The sequence below is a fragment of the Dysidea avara genome, chromosome 13 (assembly GCF_963678975.1).
Source record: "Dysidea avara chromosome 13, odDysAvar1.4, whole genome shotgun sequence".
In the NCBI taxonomy this organism is placed as follows: Eukaryota; Metazoa; Porifera; class Demospongiae; order Dictyoceratida; family Dysideidae; genus Dysidea; species Dysidea avara.
Window position 1 is genome coordinate 18,217,912 of NC_089284.1, and position 19,302 is coordinate 18,237,213.

The 19,302-nt window shown below is 39.6% G+C and overlaps 2 protein-coding genes across 4 annotated transcripts; one reads left to right on the forward strand and one right to left on the reverse strand.

Moving 5' to 3' along the window:
- Positions 1-955: 955 nt before the first annotated feature.
- LOC136242763 (pre-mRNA-splicing factor CWC25 homolog) lies at positions 956-2,008 on the reverse strand. The gene has a single exon (XM_066034225.1). It carries the CDS (start codon positions 1,947-1,949, stop codon positions 1,044-1,046), a length of 906 nt encoding a protein of 301 aa, XP_065890297.1. The 5' UTR covers positions 1,950-2,008; the 3' UTR covers positions 956-1,043.
- Positions 1,697-17,644, forward strand: LOC136242762 (CAP-Gly domain-containing linker protein 3-like). 3 transcript variants are annotated; one of them, XM_066034223.1, is made up of 20 exons: positions 1,697-1,813; positions 2,199-2,297; positions 2,352-2,416; positions 2,920-3,007; positions 3,060-3,144; positions 4,137-4,192; positions 4,603-4,711; positions 4,869-4,960; positions 5,529-5,604; positions 5,655-5,845; positions 6,835-6,978; positions 8,734-8,869; positions 9,121-9,287; positions 10,719-10,795; positions 10,845-10,967; positions 14,172-14,312; positions 15,693-15,774; positions 16,684-16,786; positions 16,835-16,880; positions 17,482-17,644. In XM_066034223.1, the coding sequence occupies exons 2-20, from the start codon at positions 2,223-2,225 to the stop codon at positions 17,570-17,572; spliced, it is 1,947 nt and encodes a 648-aa protein (XP_065890295.1). In that variant the 5' UTR covers positions 1,697-1,813; positions 2,199-2,222; the 3' UTR covers positions 17,573-17,644. The 3 variants fall into 3 exon arrangements, with proteins under 3 accessions (XP_065890295.1, XP_065890294.1, XP_065890296.1); XM_066034222.1 differs by lacking the exon at positions 1,697-1,813 and adding an exon at positions 1,979-2,076; XM_066034224.1 differs by lacking the exon at positions 1,697-1,813 and adding an exon at positions 1,979-2,076 and having other exon boundaries at positions 5,655-5,812.
- The last annotated feature ends 1,658 nt before the right edge of the window (positions 17,645-19,302 follow it).

Here is a 19,302-nt window from a genome sequence, read left to right on the forward strand (position 1 = left end):
ACACAACCAATGATATTCTCCTGTGCAGAGATTGAGGCAGAGATCAATTAGGGGAGCACGTCTCCTTCACAACAAGCAACTACTAGAAGAATGTGATTTGCAACATCAAGCTGTGTAACATTAACATGGTAAAGGATACTCCCCACTGCCCAATATGGCAAATAATGAGTCATGGTGAATGTTGAACCTCAGGGCACGGAACCTGCTGGATTGTTAAGACATTGAGAAAGAATATTACAGGACAGAGGACGGCAGTGGTGAGGCCATTCATCTTCCAGTGAAGACCTTCCATAATCTTGTACAGTCAAGTAGACACATACCCCAAGGAATGGATAGACCACTAGTGAGTCATAGCATAACTACTCTAATAGAACAGTCATATTGTTATTAGTGACCAGTTAATGTAGCCACCTGCTTAATAGGAAATTTGGTTCATACATGCTCACCATAATGTTTAATGTCAGTGTCACCGGTGACAGTAATACTAGCATACTTCGGTCTCCTGGTTACTATACTACAATGGTCAGTATAAACATACAGTATGATCAGATTAGAGTGTGTATCATATATACACAGGAAGACTATAGAGGATTATCTGTGAAACAAAGGAAGGTGTTAATCTGGCAGAAAATTTCTATCATGTAATCAGACTGCTCTGTTAGAGCACCACCGTGTGAAACTCGTGAGTATTAGCTCTATTATAGGGAAGGGGTATCTAGTATGAGTATTTAAATTGTTTGATATCATCGGGTTTACTAATGAATTTAAATGGTAGAGAATTCCATTTGATGGCAGGGAGGGAGTGTAAACGTGTATTGGTTGAGTCCCCACACTGTGAAGGTATTTATTCACAAAACATTGCTAGTGTAAGGAACTTCTCCTGTGCTCAAGCAATGGTTACTTTAACCACTCTGATTAGCTATATCACTGTAGCAAAACGAGTGGCACACAAGTGCTAGGGCTATGTGATCCATTAGTACTCTATGTACTTATCTAAGGGATCATAACCGACCCATAAGTTATTACATGTGCTTTAAGATATTCTATTTTCTAGTAAAATTTCCTTCCAATGCAGCACGGGTTCGTTGTACAGAGCCGATTTTCCTGTGAATCCTGTCACTGATTGTCCCAGCAGTGGCGTCTGCTAATGTTTCTGCCATTAATGGATCAACAAATTCCTGTTCTTTGCCAGCATGCTCCTGTCTTTCAATTTCCTCCTTCTCTTCTTCCATTCGATGTTTCTTCATTCTCTCTCCAGCCTTCTGTGCATGCCACTCAGCATTACTCATCATCTCTTGTCTCTTCTTCTCAAGCTCTTCTCGACTTAGCCTTTTGGATACTGCCTCTTGTTCTTGATGGTGATAACGTCTAGTGTCATGTGAGCTATGCCTGCCCTTGTAACTACTACTGCTACGTTGTGGTGAACTGTGAGGTTTCTCAACATGGGGTGGGGACCTGGATCGGTGCCTACGTCCACGATCAGTGTTTGTGTCACTGTTTCTGTGACGGTGTACAGAATGTTTGTCTGCTGCATGTCTGCTAGTTGATTCTGGTCTGACTTCATTTTCACTACTGTCTGAGTCCTTCCTTTTATGTTTGTGCTTTTTCTTTCTCTTTTTTCCGCCACTGCTCTTAACTTCATCCACAAGTGCACGTAACTGTTTTAACTTAACTGGATTACTGGCCAGCCTTTTCTTGGCTTCTTGTTCACGTTTCTTTATTTCAAACAATGGATCTTCACGAATTTTGTTCTCTAAATCTACTGTAGCATTAGATGAGGCGCTAGCAAACAGTGCCCCCGGAGTGGTAGCAAGTAAGTGTTTCTCTCTTTCTGCCGCCTGTAGAGAAGGGTCGACGTACTTGTCCACTTTCTTCCCCAATAAATAATCCTCTCTATTAACGTTATCACCTGGTGCCTCGTATATCCAGTTCATCTTAGCTTTGTCCATAGCGAAGTGAGCTCGGAAGTGAGGGTAGACGAACGAAAATATTAGAATAACTTATGTTATTCGGATTGATGATATAGTATACGGAATATTTAAAGTGATTGAGAAAAGTTCAGCCCACACAGGAATGGTAAACAGTTTATTAGCGTTGCTTAGTTCCTTGTGTTTACTTGTTGGTATAAAGCGATGTTAGTTATATTCATGGCGGGGTGTTGAAATTGGAAACCTTACGTGCTAATGTTTTAAATATAGGCGTCCAGTTCTGGAGGGTTTACAATGGTGGATTTCTCCATCCCTACCAGGGAGAACCCGGTATCCCACCCTGCAGCTGACGCTCCATTGTGTCGAGATGTGAGTGGTCTTGTTGTGTTATACCCGCCATTGCCCCCATTCATAATTCACCAGTGTCAGAAAATGAATCTTCAGTTCTTTGATCCAACTTGTGGAAGTTGTCAGGACATTCTGCTCAAGTGAGTCTTGAGATATCATCATAGTGTGTATCACCTGAAATGTGTCTGTGGTCACAGTCATAATGACATGGTAAATACAGTTGTGTGGTTACCGAACGTTGGTCAGTGTTTTGTGCTCTACAGTTTTGGCTTAGTTGGCTATACTGCTATTGTGTCTAGTGGTATGAAGACAGGAGATAAATTTGATCAGTTGAATGCCCGGCCTTTTAGACACATGAGTATGCTGTGGTTGCCTGTCAACACTCTAGGGTCCTGCGGTAATGAGGGATCACTTTGAGAACATCAAGCCTGTAACCTTTGTGTTTCTTTAGGGAACTCATTAATAAGACCACCTCATTATAGTGACCATGTCAAGATATATAGCTAAGGTGTACTCATTAATAAGACCACCTCATTATAGTGACCATGTCAAGATATATAGCTAAGGTGTACTCATTAATAAGACCACCTCATCATAGTGACCATTAACGAAATTTCATTGTACATTATTTCTCCATTTCTAGCCCAAAGACGTCAATTCCACAATTGTTTGCCGTGATGCGTCAGTGGGTGCCGCAGACACAGCGCAACATGAAGATGCTGACAAGAGAAGTAATCACTCCCCCTTCCCTGTGGAGACATTATTTGTACTCCACCACTATAGGTATTACGCAGAGGAGCACATGTGAACGACAAAGACAGCCTCACCGATCTAACTCTGATCCATTATGCCTGCAAGTCTGGAGCAGGTAACAGCTAGTGTTGATCATGTATCATCATGTTCAACACCTCAGTATCAATACCAAGTATTCTAATGTGTGAATTAATAGTGTGTCCATGTGTGTCCCAGAACCCTCACAAACCACCCCAATACAGCACAGGGAAACCAGACCATGGCTGTATGACCTTACAATGACCTTGGCTTAAAGTGTATGTGACTGAATCTACAAAAGCCTCACATATTCACACATTTTTCAAATTCTGTTTTCTTTAGTAATTCATAAATATTTCACTCTTGCTTAATGTGAAAGTTAATAATATGGGAGAGAGGCTGAGGGGCCATATTATTACCTACTGATTCAACTGTAAATTAGGCTTGTGGAAACATGTGGGATTTTCTTACAGATCCAGTCACATATTATATAGGGCTTTGATGTTAGTGAGCCATCTGTACTGCATTACAAGCAGATTGTATGCTTGGCTGGGTGTACTTGGCTGGGTGCACTAATGGTACACCTAATTGTATTTGGTGATCAACAGCTGTAATGTAATCATCAATATTACCTTATTTGGACAAACACTACATCTTGGATGTTGTTTGGTGCCTGCTACTAGTATTTACTATGGGTTCACAGGTTCCAGGGTACTCCACACAAATCACCTGGATAGAAGCAGTTAAGGCCTTGTCAACTTATCTTGTTTCAGAGACTCGACAGGACTTGACCAACCTACATTTTATGTAGAAACAGCATTAGCTCCTACATTTATCAAATAGTTGATGTTCACCAGCTAAACACACTGTATAGCTATGATTGAGCTATAACATTTTGTCAAACTGCTTCTGCTCCTTGTAATTTTGTTGAATGTTCAACATCTGCTATCCTTTTGTGTTCATTTCTGCTTCTATTTTTGTTTATATACCAACCCACTGACCCAGTATTCATGTTCACCTGTGAAACATCTAACAAGTTAAAGTAGTATAACAACCTCACAGTGTTATTGTTGTCATTATGTTGTTCAGCTGGTGTTGGTAACACTACTGCGTCTGCTGACTTGGTGTCTGATTTGATTACTAAGGTACCATCCATTATAAGACACTGCGGCTTATACTACAGCACACATACTGTTTAGTTGGTTTATGTATGAGGTCCAGTTTTCACAAAACAGCCTCTGGCTGAAACTTCTGTAATTGAAAAATGTACAAGACACAATTATATTAATTTTACTGCATTATACAAAGCCCAGGTATGAAGTGATTAAATGAGCTGCTCTGGCCCAAGTGATTGTTTGTTCTTATTGTATATATGTACCAGGAATCAAGTTTCAATTTGAAATTTCAATGAACACAAAATGTACTATCTGGTACTATCTATAGTGTAAACTGTACATTTCATATGGCTTGTGGTCATGTAGTAACACACTGGCAACTTATATGGTTACATTGTGTTTGATCACATGATTGACACATGCTGTACATGTGGTTGTAGGGAGCTGACACTAGTATGAAGTGTAGGTGGACAGATATGAATGTGCTACACTATGCTACCTTCTTTGACTGTCCTAGTTTAGTGGAAACCTTATTGGAAGCTGATAAAGGTATGTGTGTGTTGTGTGTGTGTGTGTGCGTGCGTGCGTGCGTGCGTGCGTGCGTGTGTGTGTGTTATAGCACAGTAAATGTTACCATGTGTCATATAGAACAGTAAATGTTACCATGTGTCATGATGTGTGAGAAAAGTTGCTCCATTATTTACAGATTTACTAAATGCCACAAGTAAACATTTTGATGGTGGTACTTCACTACACATTGCAGCAGCCAACCTCAATGTACAGGCAGCCAAGACCCTAGTGAGTGCAAATGACCTTCACTTCACTCTACACTAAGACCCAGAGGAGGTCGGAAATGCTTCAAGTGCTATGTGAAAATGTTAATTTTTGATTTGAAATTTCACATGACCCTCAATAGTCACAATACAAAACAGTGTGGAGTAATGGGGCTCATCAGGTATTAGGTTGTGCTTTGTATAGCTATTAAGATAATGTATGACAGATCCTAGACTTCAAGACAAAAATTATAGCCCTGACCAGGTATGTATATTCTTGTGAGCAAATCAATGATACCACACCCTGTTACATAGTCCATTTTATCCCAAAAAACAGCTTTCTGTGTAATTCATTTCTAAATGTGCTTCCCACCTCCTCTAACTGTAACCTGTCTTACTGGCCACCTCTAACAAGTACACAGTTTAAGAATTTATACACTAATTTATCTGTTTATAATGGCTACCCCCTATCAGTTTTGGTCACTGGCTTAGTCATGTTTAGTTTGTATGAAACACTCTAATAGAACAATCAGTTTTAAGAGAAACTACCACGTCTTTGTTGTCTTAATGTGTGTGTGTATTTGTTTTTCCAGTTATCCCTTGGGGCCGATCCACTGGCTGAAGATGCTAAAGGGAAGACCCCTAGGGAGTGTATCCGTATCCCATCAGGTATGTAGTCCCATCATATTACATCATTTTACCTCACATTTCATCATCAGATGTTAGTGAAGACATGACAGCTGTGGTAGCTGAGCTTAGCCAGCTGCTGGAAGAAGCTGAGCAAGTGTCGCTAGAGCAACAACAGCGACAACAAGAAATGCAGCCTCAGGCAGTTAGTGAGGTGGTTGCCATGGAAAATGAAGCTGCTAGACCAGCAGTAAGGATGTCTTCATGCATTTTAAGATGTGGCGTAAGGGCATGTCTTCTGTCAGTATGCTATACCAAGAAACCAATACAACAGATATTTCATTGCCTTTCTTTTAGGCCATTGGTACCAGTGATCATTATTGAGTGTATCTTGCATTTTGTGATTTATAATCTTCTGGCTAAACAGTTAATAATACTTTCCACTATTATTACTATTATTTAACTCTTGTAGTGTTCAGCACTACTAGCTATAGTCAGTCTGAGCCATTGATTTTCATTAATAATTCTTTTACATGGCCAGCTGCCCAAACATTTTGGTAGCACTGTGAAGCTCTTTAAATGCGGAATGTATCAAAAAGCAGCACAAACAAGAGTTATGAGGCTTTAAAAATATCCCACACATTTAGTACAGGCAATTCAGGCACAAAAACATGTTTACAACAACTAGTTCTGACTATATTCTTGAACTTTTTGTATTTTCATGAAAACTCACTACAGTATAACTTCAGTAATGGTGTGATGAAAGTGTTCCAGACTATTACAATTGGTTGAGGAGTCCATTGAATTATTGTGGTTAGGACTTACACTTATATCAAAAAACTCTAAAAAAGACAAGGTGACATGAAGGGTTGTGGAGCATATGTGTTGTGTGTGTTTTAGGGATCTGCAATACATCTGGACAAGCCTTTGTGGGAGCATGTTTTAAAATGTTTGTGCTAGCTAATTGTCTGGGTAGTGTAATAGAAGAGACATGTGCTTTATAACAACAGTTCCCTCCATATCCAGAACACATTACATCAGTATAATACACCTGTAGTTTACCGACCTGTGTACAAATACACAAAAATGATTTATATACACAGTGAATGTAGAATTGGTACCGGGTACAGGTAAAATGGATATTGTTACAGCTATTGACCACCTCATTATAGTATCATGATACATTATCATATTAAACGGTTTATTGATGGTGATACACATGTATCACAGAACTCTAATGTGTGTTAGTTTTAATAGTGTATTTGTTGACAGGCTGGAGAACGTGTCAGATCACCAACAGCAACAAGTGTGGCATCATCGGGTGATAGGGATGGGGAGACTCCTACACTGGCTAGTCTCGGTGTTGCCATTGGAGACCGGGTTATGATTGGTGCTGACACCTCTAGACAACCAAAGGTGACATGTTACTATAGTAACTGCCATATGGGGTGAGGGTTTATTTGGTTAGTGTAAGGAGTTAGATCAGACTGACATGATGGTACCATTTAGTGTAGGCTATATTTATTGAGTGTGTCATGTGACCAACAACGTAGGTCGGGTGTCTGTATTTAGCGGATCAACGGATCACGGATTGGCGGATCACGTGATATGCATGCTCAACTCGATTTTGAGCACTGGGAAATATTTATACCCTAGTGTAACATACAGCATACTGTAGAATTTATATTTTATCCACAGGTAGGAAGCCTGAAGAGATTTCAATCGATACTATATAACTATAATTAGAGCGCGCGCGTATAAAAAATTTAACACACGTACAGAGTAAGATTATTTTAATTCACCTTAAAACTGAATCACTGATGTATTCTTTACACAAACACAATACTCAATAGACTAGCTCTGTATTGCAAAAACAAACGACAAAGGATACACGCCAACATATTTGAAGCCTATTCACACGTGAGTGCTCTAGCGTATCCTTTGTCGTTTGTTTTTGCAATACAGAGCTAGTCTATTGAGTATTGTGTTTGTGTAAAGAATACATCAGTGATTCAGTTTTAAGGTGAATTAAAATAATCTTACTCTGTACGTGTGTTAAATTTTTAATACGCGCGCGCTCTAATTATTATAGTTATATAGTATCGATTGAAATCTCTTCAGGCTTCCTACCTGTGGATAAAATATAAATTCTACAGTATGCTGTATGTTACACTAGGGTATAAATATTTCCCAGTGCTCAAAATCGAGTTGAGCATGCATATCACGTGATCCGCCAATCCGTTGATCCGTGATCCGCTAAATACAGATGCCCACATAGGTCTTTACTGTTATAAACTAACTGTAGAGATGTTGTCAACCACTAACATTATTATAGTGCTGAAAACTTGCCTGAAAACATTTAAGATGTTCCGTTAGGGTTTTCTAACATGAGAGGGGACATTGACCAAGACTGGTTGGAAGTACCGGGGTGCACCTAACCATCCCTAGAAAAGTATTTGCTGATTATTGAATCTGGAGGCAATTTTGACAGCATTGTGTTGCTTGACAACAGTGTGCAAAAACATTTTCAGAAGGTTAAAATTGATGTCCCTCCATAGAAAAACCCTGTAGATACTATACTTGTGTACACTAATTATGAGAGACTAAATGTTGTTAAACAGTTCCACCATACAGTGTTACTATGTCATTGTGTAATAGAGACCTTAGCCAATGTGCAGAGTTTATTCAAATCAATATGGCCAATAACCCACTATCAGTTTTCCATAGACAATGCATGCTCCGATAGAACACACAATGTATGTGTTGTCACTGCAGTGAGGGAGTTAACGTGTATAGGTGAGCAGTGATGTCATTTGAGTGGCTTGTTAGTGGCTGGTGTACCTCTCCTAATAGAGCAGTCAATAATCTTGTCTTGACAATAAAACAGGCTAATTATTTTCAACACTGTAAATCTGGGAACATTTATGTGAAATACTAGTATATGTTGCTTAGCATCTTAGCATGTCACAACAGCTATAGGTACTGTCAAGCTTCACTTTGATCCCCAGTACTACCTCTACCTTGTGAGCTGGAGCTCAAATTGTTCCTAATGTCAACTACTGGTGTATTTTGTGACGTTTATTTCACAAAGTGTTTCAAATAATTCATGCTGTGATTGTTTCTTGTTTTATGGTAGTTAATTATGTTACTACGTCTTGTTCCAATCTGCAGGTGGGCACCTTGAGGTTCTTTGGAGCCACAGAGTTTGCTAGTGGCACATTTGCTGGAGTAGAACTTGATGATCCTGTAGGGAAGAATGATGGCTCATTGGGAGGAATAAGATACTTCACATGTACACCCAAACATGGTAGGGATAGTGTACGCGTACAGTTGGACCTTCATTATCCAAACAATTTGTACCAGTTCATTTTTTATACATAACTCTGCTTAATCCCTTGAATAGAACACACACTCTAATAGAACACATACTCTAATAGAAGCACACCAGTTGGCAAATACTCTGATAAAACAGTCACTCTAGTATTCTAATAAAAACTAGGATAATGGAGGTCCTACTGTACTATATAGTAACACTTCCTAATATGGGTATGGGTACAGGTATATTTGCTCCAGTACACAAGATCACCAAGGCAACAGGTCTGGCTGGTCAATCTGGTACACTACCCAAGAGGTCATCGTTCAGACTCAGTGATGTGGCGGGAAGGAAGAAGGATTCTCCTACCAGCACTTTGGAGAGGAACAAGGCATCTATGTCTGACATTGAGGTATCCTTCTTGTTGTTTGTAGCAAGACTTCAAGGGGACATCTTCCCAAGGCCGGCTCAGCAGGGTGGGCCAGGTGGGCCATGGCCCACCCAATAATTCCTGCCTCAATATTTTAACCATAACCATAACCATAGCAAACCAGTTTAATTATACTGGCGCCTGGTTTCCAATCGTCACTGAAGCTTGTTTCTCCTTGTAACAGCTGCAGTTGACATTGTTTGTCATAGCTGTAGACTAGTTGTTGTAGGAGGCCGTTCAGGATTGTTATCTCACACCATGGACCTGATAAAGTAACGCCCCTGGCCTTTATTTAGGACAGGCGTTTAATTAGGACCTCAACACGTGTCGTCATTGAACTGGACAAGATTCAAGGTTACTGAGTTTAGCTTCCTTCATTATGATGATAAAGTACTGTTTGCCAGAGGTAGAGGAAAATGCATAACTTATAAGTTATACAACAAGGGTTTTGTAGCTAAGTTTAATGCACCTATCAATGTATTGCCCCACCACCCCCCCCTCGGGCGTAAGTGGGGCTTTACAGGGGGAATTGACACGAAACTGCTGCCCCACTATGGGGCATCTGACGATCGTTCAGTAAGCGCCCAAATATTTTTTGTTGTAACTTCCTTTGCTATGTTAAATCCCAAGTAAATCCCGCGTTGCAACTGGGGCCAACGGTGGGGATTTGACACAATAGGTTTGCCCTACTATGGGGTATTTGACATTCGGCTGTGTCAAATCCCCACTATAACCCCATATATGCCCGAGGGGGGGGGGGGGGGGGGGGGGTAGTGGGGCAATACATTGATAGGTGCATAATATTAACTGGTTGATTTACCATCATTGCATTGCCAGCAGCTTTCAACAAAATGGAAAGATGGACTGGCAATAATTTTAAGCTGGATACTAGCTAGCTATAAGAATACTGATTACGTTTAACAAATTTTCTGTCGAAATTATCATAATTTTCATTCTCAAGCATCTTAATTTCAAAAAATTTCCTGGGGGGGGGCATGCCCCCAGACCCCCCTAGAGGGCTAAATGCTTTGCATTTTGCAAACACAGTGTGCAGTGACTTTTACACCTGTCAAGAATATAACAGTTTGGCCCACCCAATGTTAAAAAAAGTGAGCCGGCCCTGCATCTTCCAACTCAGTTTTATGTTAATTTGGTTTCAAAATGAAAGTTGACTGTTATATTAGAGTCATGAGCTAACTTGATGGGTGAAAGATTTTCTATAAGACATAACCATATAAGAGTAGTTGCAGAAACATGTTTAGGCAGTGGTTAGCATTTCAGGTTACTGTTTGTTCACATATTGAGTAATGGCTACCTCCTGACTTACAGTGGGATGTTATCAGTTACATTATAACAACACAGTCTACCATTGGTGGATATATTGTGAGATGACCTAATATGGTATGTACACAGGTTGGAGATAGAGTTACAGTAGGAGGGTCACTGGTTGGTACTGTCAGGTTTGCTGGTGTCACCAAGTTTGCTCCAGGGTATGTGTGATGTCATGTGATGTCATCAATGATGTCACTGCTCCTGCAGACTGTACCTGGGGGTGGAGTTAGACCAGCCTCAGGGCAAGAATGATGGCTCAGTGGACGGGACAAGATATTTCACATGTAAACCAAACTATGGTTTGTTCACCCCTCCATCTAAAGTGAAGAGGTCAGAATGTCTACTACTGTACTGTATATATGATAGTTGATACTTTAAGACACCCAGACACTTAGTCAAGGTCCAAAGTATTCCTTGGTGACCTGGAAACTCCGGACACCTTGATAATCAGGACCATGTTGTGTACCGTATTTACTTGGTTAAATGTCGCACCTCAAATGGTGGCCACAATGAATGTTTCAATTGTGAGTATAGATGCCGCCCTTGAATAAACGCCACGGCTATTAATCAAGTTTCACGTATAACAGGATTCCATATACTGTAGCTTTATAAACATGATGTCCTCTAACAACTAATTCAATGAAACATTCATAAGTGACAGCATCTCCCGTTACACCTTCATAAATTATTTTAATGCGCACCCTCATGCACGCCCTTGAATACGTTTGCGCTGTATGGTACAGGTTACCATAAATCACACTGTAGGTGCAGAAGACAATTTGCTAAACACCTGGCAAAGTATTTCGTATTTGGCTTTGGATTAAATAGTAGCCACATGTAATAAGTGCTCAAGTACAATAAACGCCGCCCTCGAGTAGTAGCTGCCCTTGAATAGTAGCCACCCTTGAATAGTAGCCACCCTTGAATAGTAGCCGCCCTCAAGTAGTAGCCGCCCTCGAGTAGTAGCCACCCTTGAATAGTAGCCGCATCAATTTTGGAGCTTAGGCTAATAGTAGCCGCGGCATTTTACCAAGTAAATATGATATATATGTTATGACCAGTAGTTCTTATGCAGCTGTTTATTTATTTATAGGAGGAAAACCACTAACCCAGTATCCTGCATTCCCTCTCTTGAAATGGCTATTAGCAAGAGTTCATAATATACACTGGAGAGTATCCTACCCCTGTAGAAGGGCGTATCATGAAGTTATGATGTAACAACAAAAGATGTTGTGGTTTGTGATGTATGAACAGCCATAAAGTGCAAGAACCGTTAACACCATTTCACACTTGCAACGCTCAGGATAGCCGTATTCGCGAATAGCCTAGCAAGAAACACCTACGAAGCGGTCTTAACCCATGAAGGAATGATTGTAGACACTTAGAGCTGGAGTTAATTTGGTTGCTAGCGACGTTGTTAGGCACGCATTCAATCGATACCATGTTCAACTAATGACATCATTAATTATACAAAGAAAAACGGGCGAACTCAGAAGTGCTACATCATAACTTCACGATACGCCCTTTTACAGTGGTAAATGAGAGTAGGATACTCTCCTCAGTATATATATATATATATATATATTGTGAACTCTTGCTATTAGTGTACCATGTAATAGTTGTAACACGGGCATTCGGGCTTTGCCTGATATGTATGTCCGACTGCCCGAGGGCCGCATACAGCTAATATGTAACACTTATCAGGCTGATAGCCTGTACAGGGCGATCAATCACCCAAACCAATACGAGTGCAGCCACTGGATGTATTATATATGCATAGCTAAAATTTTTGATTATGGGTCAGCAGCTAGTACATTCTGGTTACATTCAGTTATGATAAACGGACATATCCTAGAGATATCACGAAGAATTTCCGTTACTTGAGTTTAATGTTTTAATCAGTGCTATTGAATCGTTTATGGAAAAACTACGCAGTTCAGTGAAGGCCTAGACAGGTAAGCTTGCGTGTAGAGTGGTTACTCCATGCAGAGTGGTAGCTTCGTGATGGGGGTGTGTCCATATTCGAAAACGTGCGGAAACGATCGATAAATAAGCTATAGCACTAGTTTTCACCTTAGCCCAACGTTTTTCAACTCGTAGGATGGCAAGGATAATAAAAACTCTCCATCTGAGTGGTTTTCATAGCAAAATCAACTCGTGCGTCCTAATCACGTGAGTGTTGATCGATCCCCACAATCGAATTCAGTATCAACGTCTATATAATCACTGCCCAGTTGTAGACCGGCTACATTTCGTATGTAGCCCGGCTAGCTGGACTACATACGAAATGTATCCCAGGCGGTTCCTTTGATCTGAAGTGTGAAAGTGTTACATATCTCCTTGTATAAAAGCCCAGGGGAGCTTTTTGTCTTTTTTCAACATTTTTACTTGGCTTGTAAATGAATAGGGTGTGTCTTTATTTGAGACTGGGATTAGGTATAAGTGACACCTGTATCAAATTTGAGTCATTGTAAAACACCATTATTGTAATGTTAAGTATTAACCTATATACAGTGTGGTGTGGTGTGATAGAGATGATTATCACCAGGAGCTTATAAACGCAAAATTTTGAAAGGAATTTTTGCACCTTGCGGCACTCACGAGCTCCTGATATCACCTATCATTTATTGTACACATTTTAATCACGATATGATAAATTATCACGATCATGAAGACGTATCATGATCATGACATCACGGTGATAAGTTACTGACAATGTAGCACTAATGTGTGAAAAGTAGCAACATAGTTCCACCTGAAAGTCTTAATAGTTAATTGTCTAAACTTTGTATAAAAGTGCTACACCATTATGTGTGTCATGATAATATCAGAAAATCATCACAATACGTTATATTGCACGTCACTAATACAGTGTAGTGTTAACAATTGTATCTGAACTTGTACAGATTGTTCACACTCATAGCACCTAAATCAGTTGACTCTAAACATAATGTTAATCAGTTTGAAGTAACTGCAGCACCAAGGGAAATAATTAAAGCCACTAACTGTAGCCTTCATTAATAGCCCGGGCCTACATTCAAGACCAGGTGTTTTATTTCCAAATGGGGTGGTCCACCCCCACTTCCACGGTTTATAGATATTTATTTGAATACTACTTTTAAACATGTAATACAGTAAGTAGGTCACTGATCATAGCAGTACCTCCTTTACCCTTGAATACCAAGTAAATTTTGAGGAATCAACGCTCTAATCTAGACAGGTTATTAGTCAACACAAACTTAAAGGAAATCGTATACACTATAATAATACAGTATCTAAACAGTTTTGTTCTTACACAAAAGAACACTTGTGATATGAAGTGATGAACTGGCGATGTTGTCTTCTTTGGCTATCAAAGGGTTAACTGTGTGTAATTACATGAAGTTTGATTTCTTGTATGGAAGCTATTGAGTTTGTCTTGAAAACATGGCGTCTAGCAGCTGATACTATGATATTCTTTACAGAGAAGTGTCTATGATGTTCTAACCTGTCATCTAATTGGCTAGTGTAGTTGTGTGTGGTGTCCATCCTCAGGTTGTTCAGACGTCTAGACTCCATCTCACGTGATACGTCATCACCGGACCAGCCGGCAGCACATAGCAACATATTCCCTGTGACAAGGACAGGGTCACTGAAGAGAGATAGGAAGCCATACACCAGTAGCACACCCAACAGGTATGACAGCTTGTGGTGTGGTAGTTGATGTACTGTCATGTGTGATTGTGTAACCAAATATGGTACAGCTTGGTGTTGACACTGATATCTGAGACACTTTGTCACATTCACACAAGAACTATGCATGCTAACAAGAGTATATAATAGAAGCCAAGAGTGTCGAATGGTGTATTAGCCCGTGATTAATGATTACGTAAAGTAACACGGATATTTCAGTAATTATTTGTTTACTCGAAATGGTAATTTGAAATGCATACGTGGCAACAGGTATTTTTCACCAGTTTTCTGTGTTATTCAGCCAAGTATTCAACAGTTATTGTACAAAGAAAGTGTAGTATGGACCCAAGATAACTCCAGCTTGCTAAAACAACGGTTGCACAAACGAGCATGTTGCCACGCCTTCAGGGATCCGCTTGGCAGTGCCAGAACTTTAACATTAGCCAATTCCCTTTAACGCTATCATTTTTTCACTTGGTTTAGTGGCCGATTTAGGCTAAACACAGTAACCCTTACTGGCAATGAAAACGAACAATTACTGAAATATCCATGTTACTTTATGCAATCATTAATCACGGGGTAATACACTCGTTCGATACTCTTGGTTTCTATTATATACTCTTGATGCTATGAAATCCATTTGTTGCGTTGGGGTGGGTTGTAAGGATTCTGGAGCACATGACATTTACTCTACCAATTCACACGTTAGAATATTTAGTACCATAGAATCAGGTTGTTAAGCACATGGGCTTATAATTTTCAGAGAAAACTTTTGTAAAAAAGCATACTATCTGTTAGGTGCATACGCCTAATAAATAATTATGGTGTGTTAACACGGAATCACTACATTGTGATAGAGGGGTTAGTATTTCGTGCCAGTCACCATGCCAGTGTGTAAGGATATTTAACTCTATTTCGGGTGAAATCCTTCGTAATGAACAACAATATTGCAATCCAGAAGGCTGATTTGGCTTTGTTGTGTCTTGAACCTTGCATTTGACCATGTGCGTTTATCAGTCATGGGTGGTAATCACAAGAAATTGTATGCGCTTAATAAATAATATACACTTAATAGACACATGTGCTTAACAACCTGATTGTACAGTATTGATACTGGTACCATGCCATAGATACTCCAATAAGTACTATTTCTAGGAATACTGTGGTGGATATATTGAACATGTTTTAAATATCACAAGATTTGTTATGTCATGTGACCTACTTTCTCTGTGTCATTGTTAAGTGGATCAGTAGTATGAGACCAGACCAGCTAACTTGATAATCCTCACAATGTATCCTTTGTGTACAAATTGACTTGTAGGCTAATACAGTGACCTCCCTGTCTGATCTGAACATTTTGTTATTTGTTCTGTTGATTTGTAGGTCTTCAGTAGTGAAGAGCAAACAACACGAGCCGGTAGTGTCGTCGTCGTCTCCTAGCAACACTCTACCACCTATCAAAGAGGTAAAAAATGTCATGAAGTGGTTTATAATGAGTGACCTGTGTAGTGTGTAGTGTGTAGTGTGTGTGTGTGTGTGCATAGTGTGTGTGTGTGTGTGCATAGTGTGTGTGTGTGTGCGCATAGTGTGTGTGTGTGTGTGTGTGTGCGCATAGTGTGTGTGTGTGTGCGCATAGTGTGTGTGTGTGCGCATAGTGTGTGTGTGTGCGCATAGTGTGTGTGTGCGCATAGTGTGTGTGTGCGCATAGTGTGTGTGTGTGTGTGCGCATAGTGTGTGTGTGTGTGTGCGCATAGTGTGTGTGTGTGTGTGCGCATAGTGTGTGTGTGTGTGTGCGCATAGTGTGTGTGTGTGTGTGCGCATAGTGTGTGTGTGTGTGTGCGCATAGTGTGTGTGTGTGTGTGTGCGCATAGTGTGTGTGTGTGTGTGCGCATAGTGTGTGTGTGTGTGTGTGTGTGCGCATAGTGTGTGTGTGTGTGTGTGCGCATAGTGTGTGTGTGTGTGTGCGCATAGTGTGTGTGTGTGCGCATAATGTGTGTGTGTAGTGTGGTGTGTGTGTGTAGTGTGGTGTGTGTAGTGTGGTGTGTGTGTAGTATGGTATGTGTATGGTGTGTGTGTGTAGTGTGGTGTGTGTGTATGTGTGTAGTGTATGTGTCTACACATGCGTGTGTGTGTGTGTGTTGCTTTGTAGTGTGTTCTACACTTTTTACTATACGTACAGTGAGAAAGTTAGGTAGGAACAAAGTTTAATATAGCTGCTACAAGTTTTAGAGTGTTTGATTTGGTAAAAGAATGCAGACTCTTTCTCTCTGTGCCCAATGACAAAGAAAAAAACTGTTCTGGTTAGCTAAGGTTGATACACACACCATGCAATGATAGTGTCCATCCTACAAGTCACCATTATGTACTCTTGTAGGGTATATCAGTGTATTACAATGGTGAGGTTGGGGTGATCAGGTATATTGGAGCATTTGACCTCTCTGATGGTACCTGGATAGGACTGGAGATGAAGAGGCCATGTAAGTGCTGGGGTGTGTCTCACCATCTGATAATGTCATATTGTGTAGGTGGGAAAAATGATGGGTCAGTCCAGGGGAAGCGATATTTCACCTGGTGAGCTGCTATTGTGTTGTGTGGGACATCATACAGTACAAGTAATACTGTATATTAGGGATCATGGAGGTTTACACTTTTTAACTATTGCCCATCTCATAATATCTTCATGGTGCCTTCAATAATCATGAAACGAAAAGCCACCTTGCCACAAAGTCATCAGCATAATTTAAGTTTCCAGTATTTAATAGAACTAACAACAAGCTGTGCTTACTAACACTGAACATGCTGTCTTTTCTGGCTTTGTGTGTGTAATGGCTTTTTGAAAAGTAGAAATGAAAACAAATAGAAGTCAGAGACACGTTCAAAGATCCATTCAGCTAGCCTTGCTATTGCCCGTATTTTCCGTAGTGTTTGGAGTTCTTCATTTGTATCAGTGTGTAACAGGCGGAACATAGCTGAAGATGAAGTGTAATGACCTCTACACTTTTCAGTAATTGATTGTTGGGGCACACGTTCAGACGCAAAATTAATTTTATGGCATGCCTGGTGCCATTCTTTCTTTTGATGCGATGGTGTCATAACAGAAGTCTTGTTGTTGTCCCCCTGTAAACTGTGTTGTAGCTGTTTTTATAATGTGTTTTCTCTCTCACTGCTATAGCAAGCCTAATCATGGTGTCATGGTTCGACCAAGCAAGGTCACCTATCGAGGGATCAACTGTTCTAAACTACTACCTCCACCAGAAACTTGAACCATTGTCACTATGTAACGCACACACATAATACATATGTCTTATCAAGAATTCTCATTTTTAAGAAATTAATATTGATACCGAACAAGCTACGTAGGTCATGCAGTACAGTTGAACTCTTGAAACATGCACACCTTGCCACACCCTGAGTGTATCCCCTAAGATATGGCAAACTGATTTGACCATTATATTTACAATGCCATTGTTTGAAAGTGCTCGTTATTTATAGCTATAACTTATAAGTGAAGAAAGATGACACCTTCCCAGCTTGAGGTATAGTTATCCTTAGCGGTTTGTGTTAGTCTCAATAATACAAGTTATTTCACCATAACAACTGGCTGTGATGGTTTAAAGCAATTTGGAAGACTTTGTATTGATGATTAGCTGATGATGGTGGCGGTTAGATCAGTGACAAGCACACATTAGGGATGAGGTGGTCGGTAGCACTAGTCAATAATGTGCACTCTGATATAACCAACAGTGTATGATTGTTGACACCACATACTAAGCTGACACAATTTTGAATAGATCAGGGGTGTATTTGTGGAGGTTTCTGAAACCCCCTTTGAATTTTAATTACAGCCAAAACACCAGCCTATCTTAGTTTGGCAGCACAAATATACACAATGAATTTAAAACAGAGCAGGGCAGTATAGTTACAGTCTAATGGGAAACTAACAATGATTTCTCAAAAGTGATGAAGGGAGAACAAGGATAACTATGTACTTGAAACATTTTTATTAAGATTGCAATATACTCTATTAGATGTATTCTAATAGAGTAGTCAAATAGAACATTCATAATGGAATACAATCTTTACTATTAAAGAATAACATAACTTTAAGAATGATTTAGCAGCTAAACCTTAAATCAAATTATTCATTGAGAATTTGGATATGTTCTTACATCAAAATTATCCAGTAAAAGCAGCTCGTTTTAACTTTAGAGTCAACTGCTATTCTTGCCAGGCCATCAGAATCTGGAACTCCCTCCCTGCCAAATTGTTGCTGTTGTAAATGTAAATGATTTTAAAGCTAAATTATATGCACACACACTCATAATTGAAGTATTTGTGCAGTAAAAACAAAATAAATAAATCGATTAAGTACTTGGCAAGCCACTATATGCAAATAAATAGTTCATAAAATCTTAATGTACGAACTTTATTTACTAATCTTAATTTACTAAACTTTATTTGATATTTGCTTTGTCTCAAGTATTATAATAATCAATACCGGTACATCATTAAGTTATAAGACTACCTCTATTGTTACCATAACTTACTTGGGGCTTTAACTACATTGAGATGGTAAACTGTTCCTTTTGTTAATTAAAAATATCTTAACATCTGATCTTGTGAGCCTCATGTATGATGTGTATACGGTTGACCCCTAGTATGTGTTGACCCCTGGTATGTGTTGCTCATACATAGTATAGGGCTATAGCCAGGAGCTCAGAAGATGATTGGTTATCAATTTGATGATGTCACTTTAAGTGTATAACTTCAACGACCATAATACACGTTGAGGTAGCAATGTGTATCAGTGTTTGATATCAACTGTACCAAATGTAGCTACAATTGTTTTGTTGCAGTTAAAATTGGCACAGAACATTACACAATAGCTTGTTCAGTTGTTTTGTGAAGTTGATGTCCAGTACAGTAAGAGAACTAAATCACATTTTCAGTTACTTGTAGATCTACTGATGTTCATAGAGTGAAATATTGTAAT

Excerpts from the sequence above, each read along its gene's own strand:
- LOC136242762 (XM_066034222.1), top strand. Across the intron at positions 5,605-5,654 it reads GTGTATCCGTATCCCATCAG|ATGTTAGTGAAGACATGACA; the intron begins GTATGTAGTCCC and ends TTTCATCATCAG. Across the intron at positions 10,968-14,171 it reads CCTCCATCTAAAGTGAAGAG|GTTGTTCAGACGTCTAGACT; the intron begins GTCAGAATGTCT and ends GTCCATCCTCAG.
- LOC136242763 (XM_066034225.1), bottom strand. The coding sequence starts at position 1,949 with ATGGACAAAGCTAAGATGAACTGGATATACGAGGCACCAGGTGATAAC.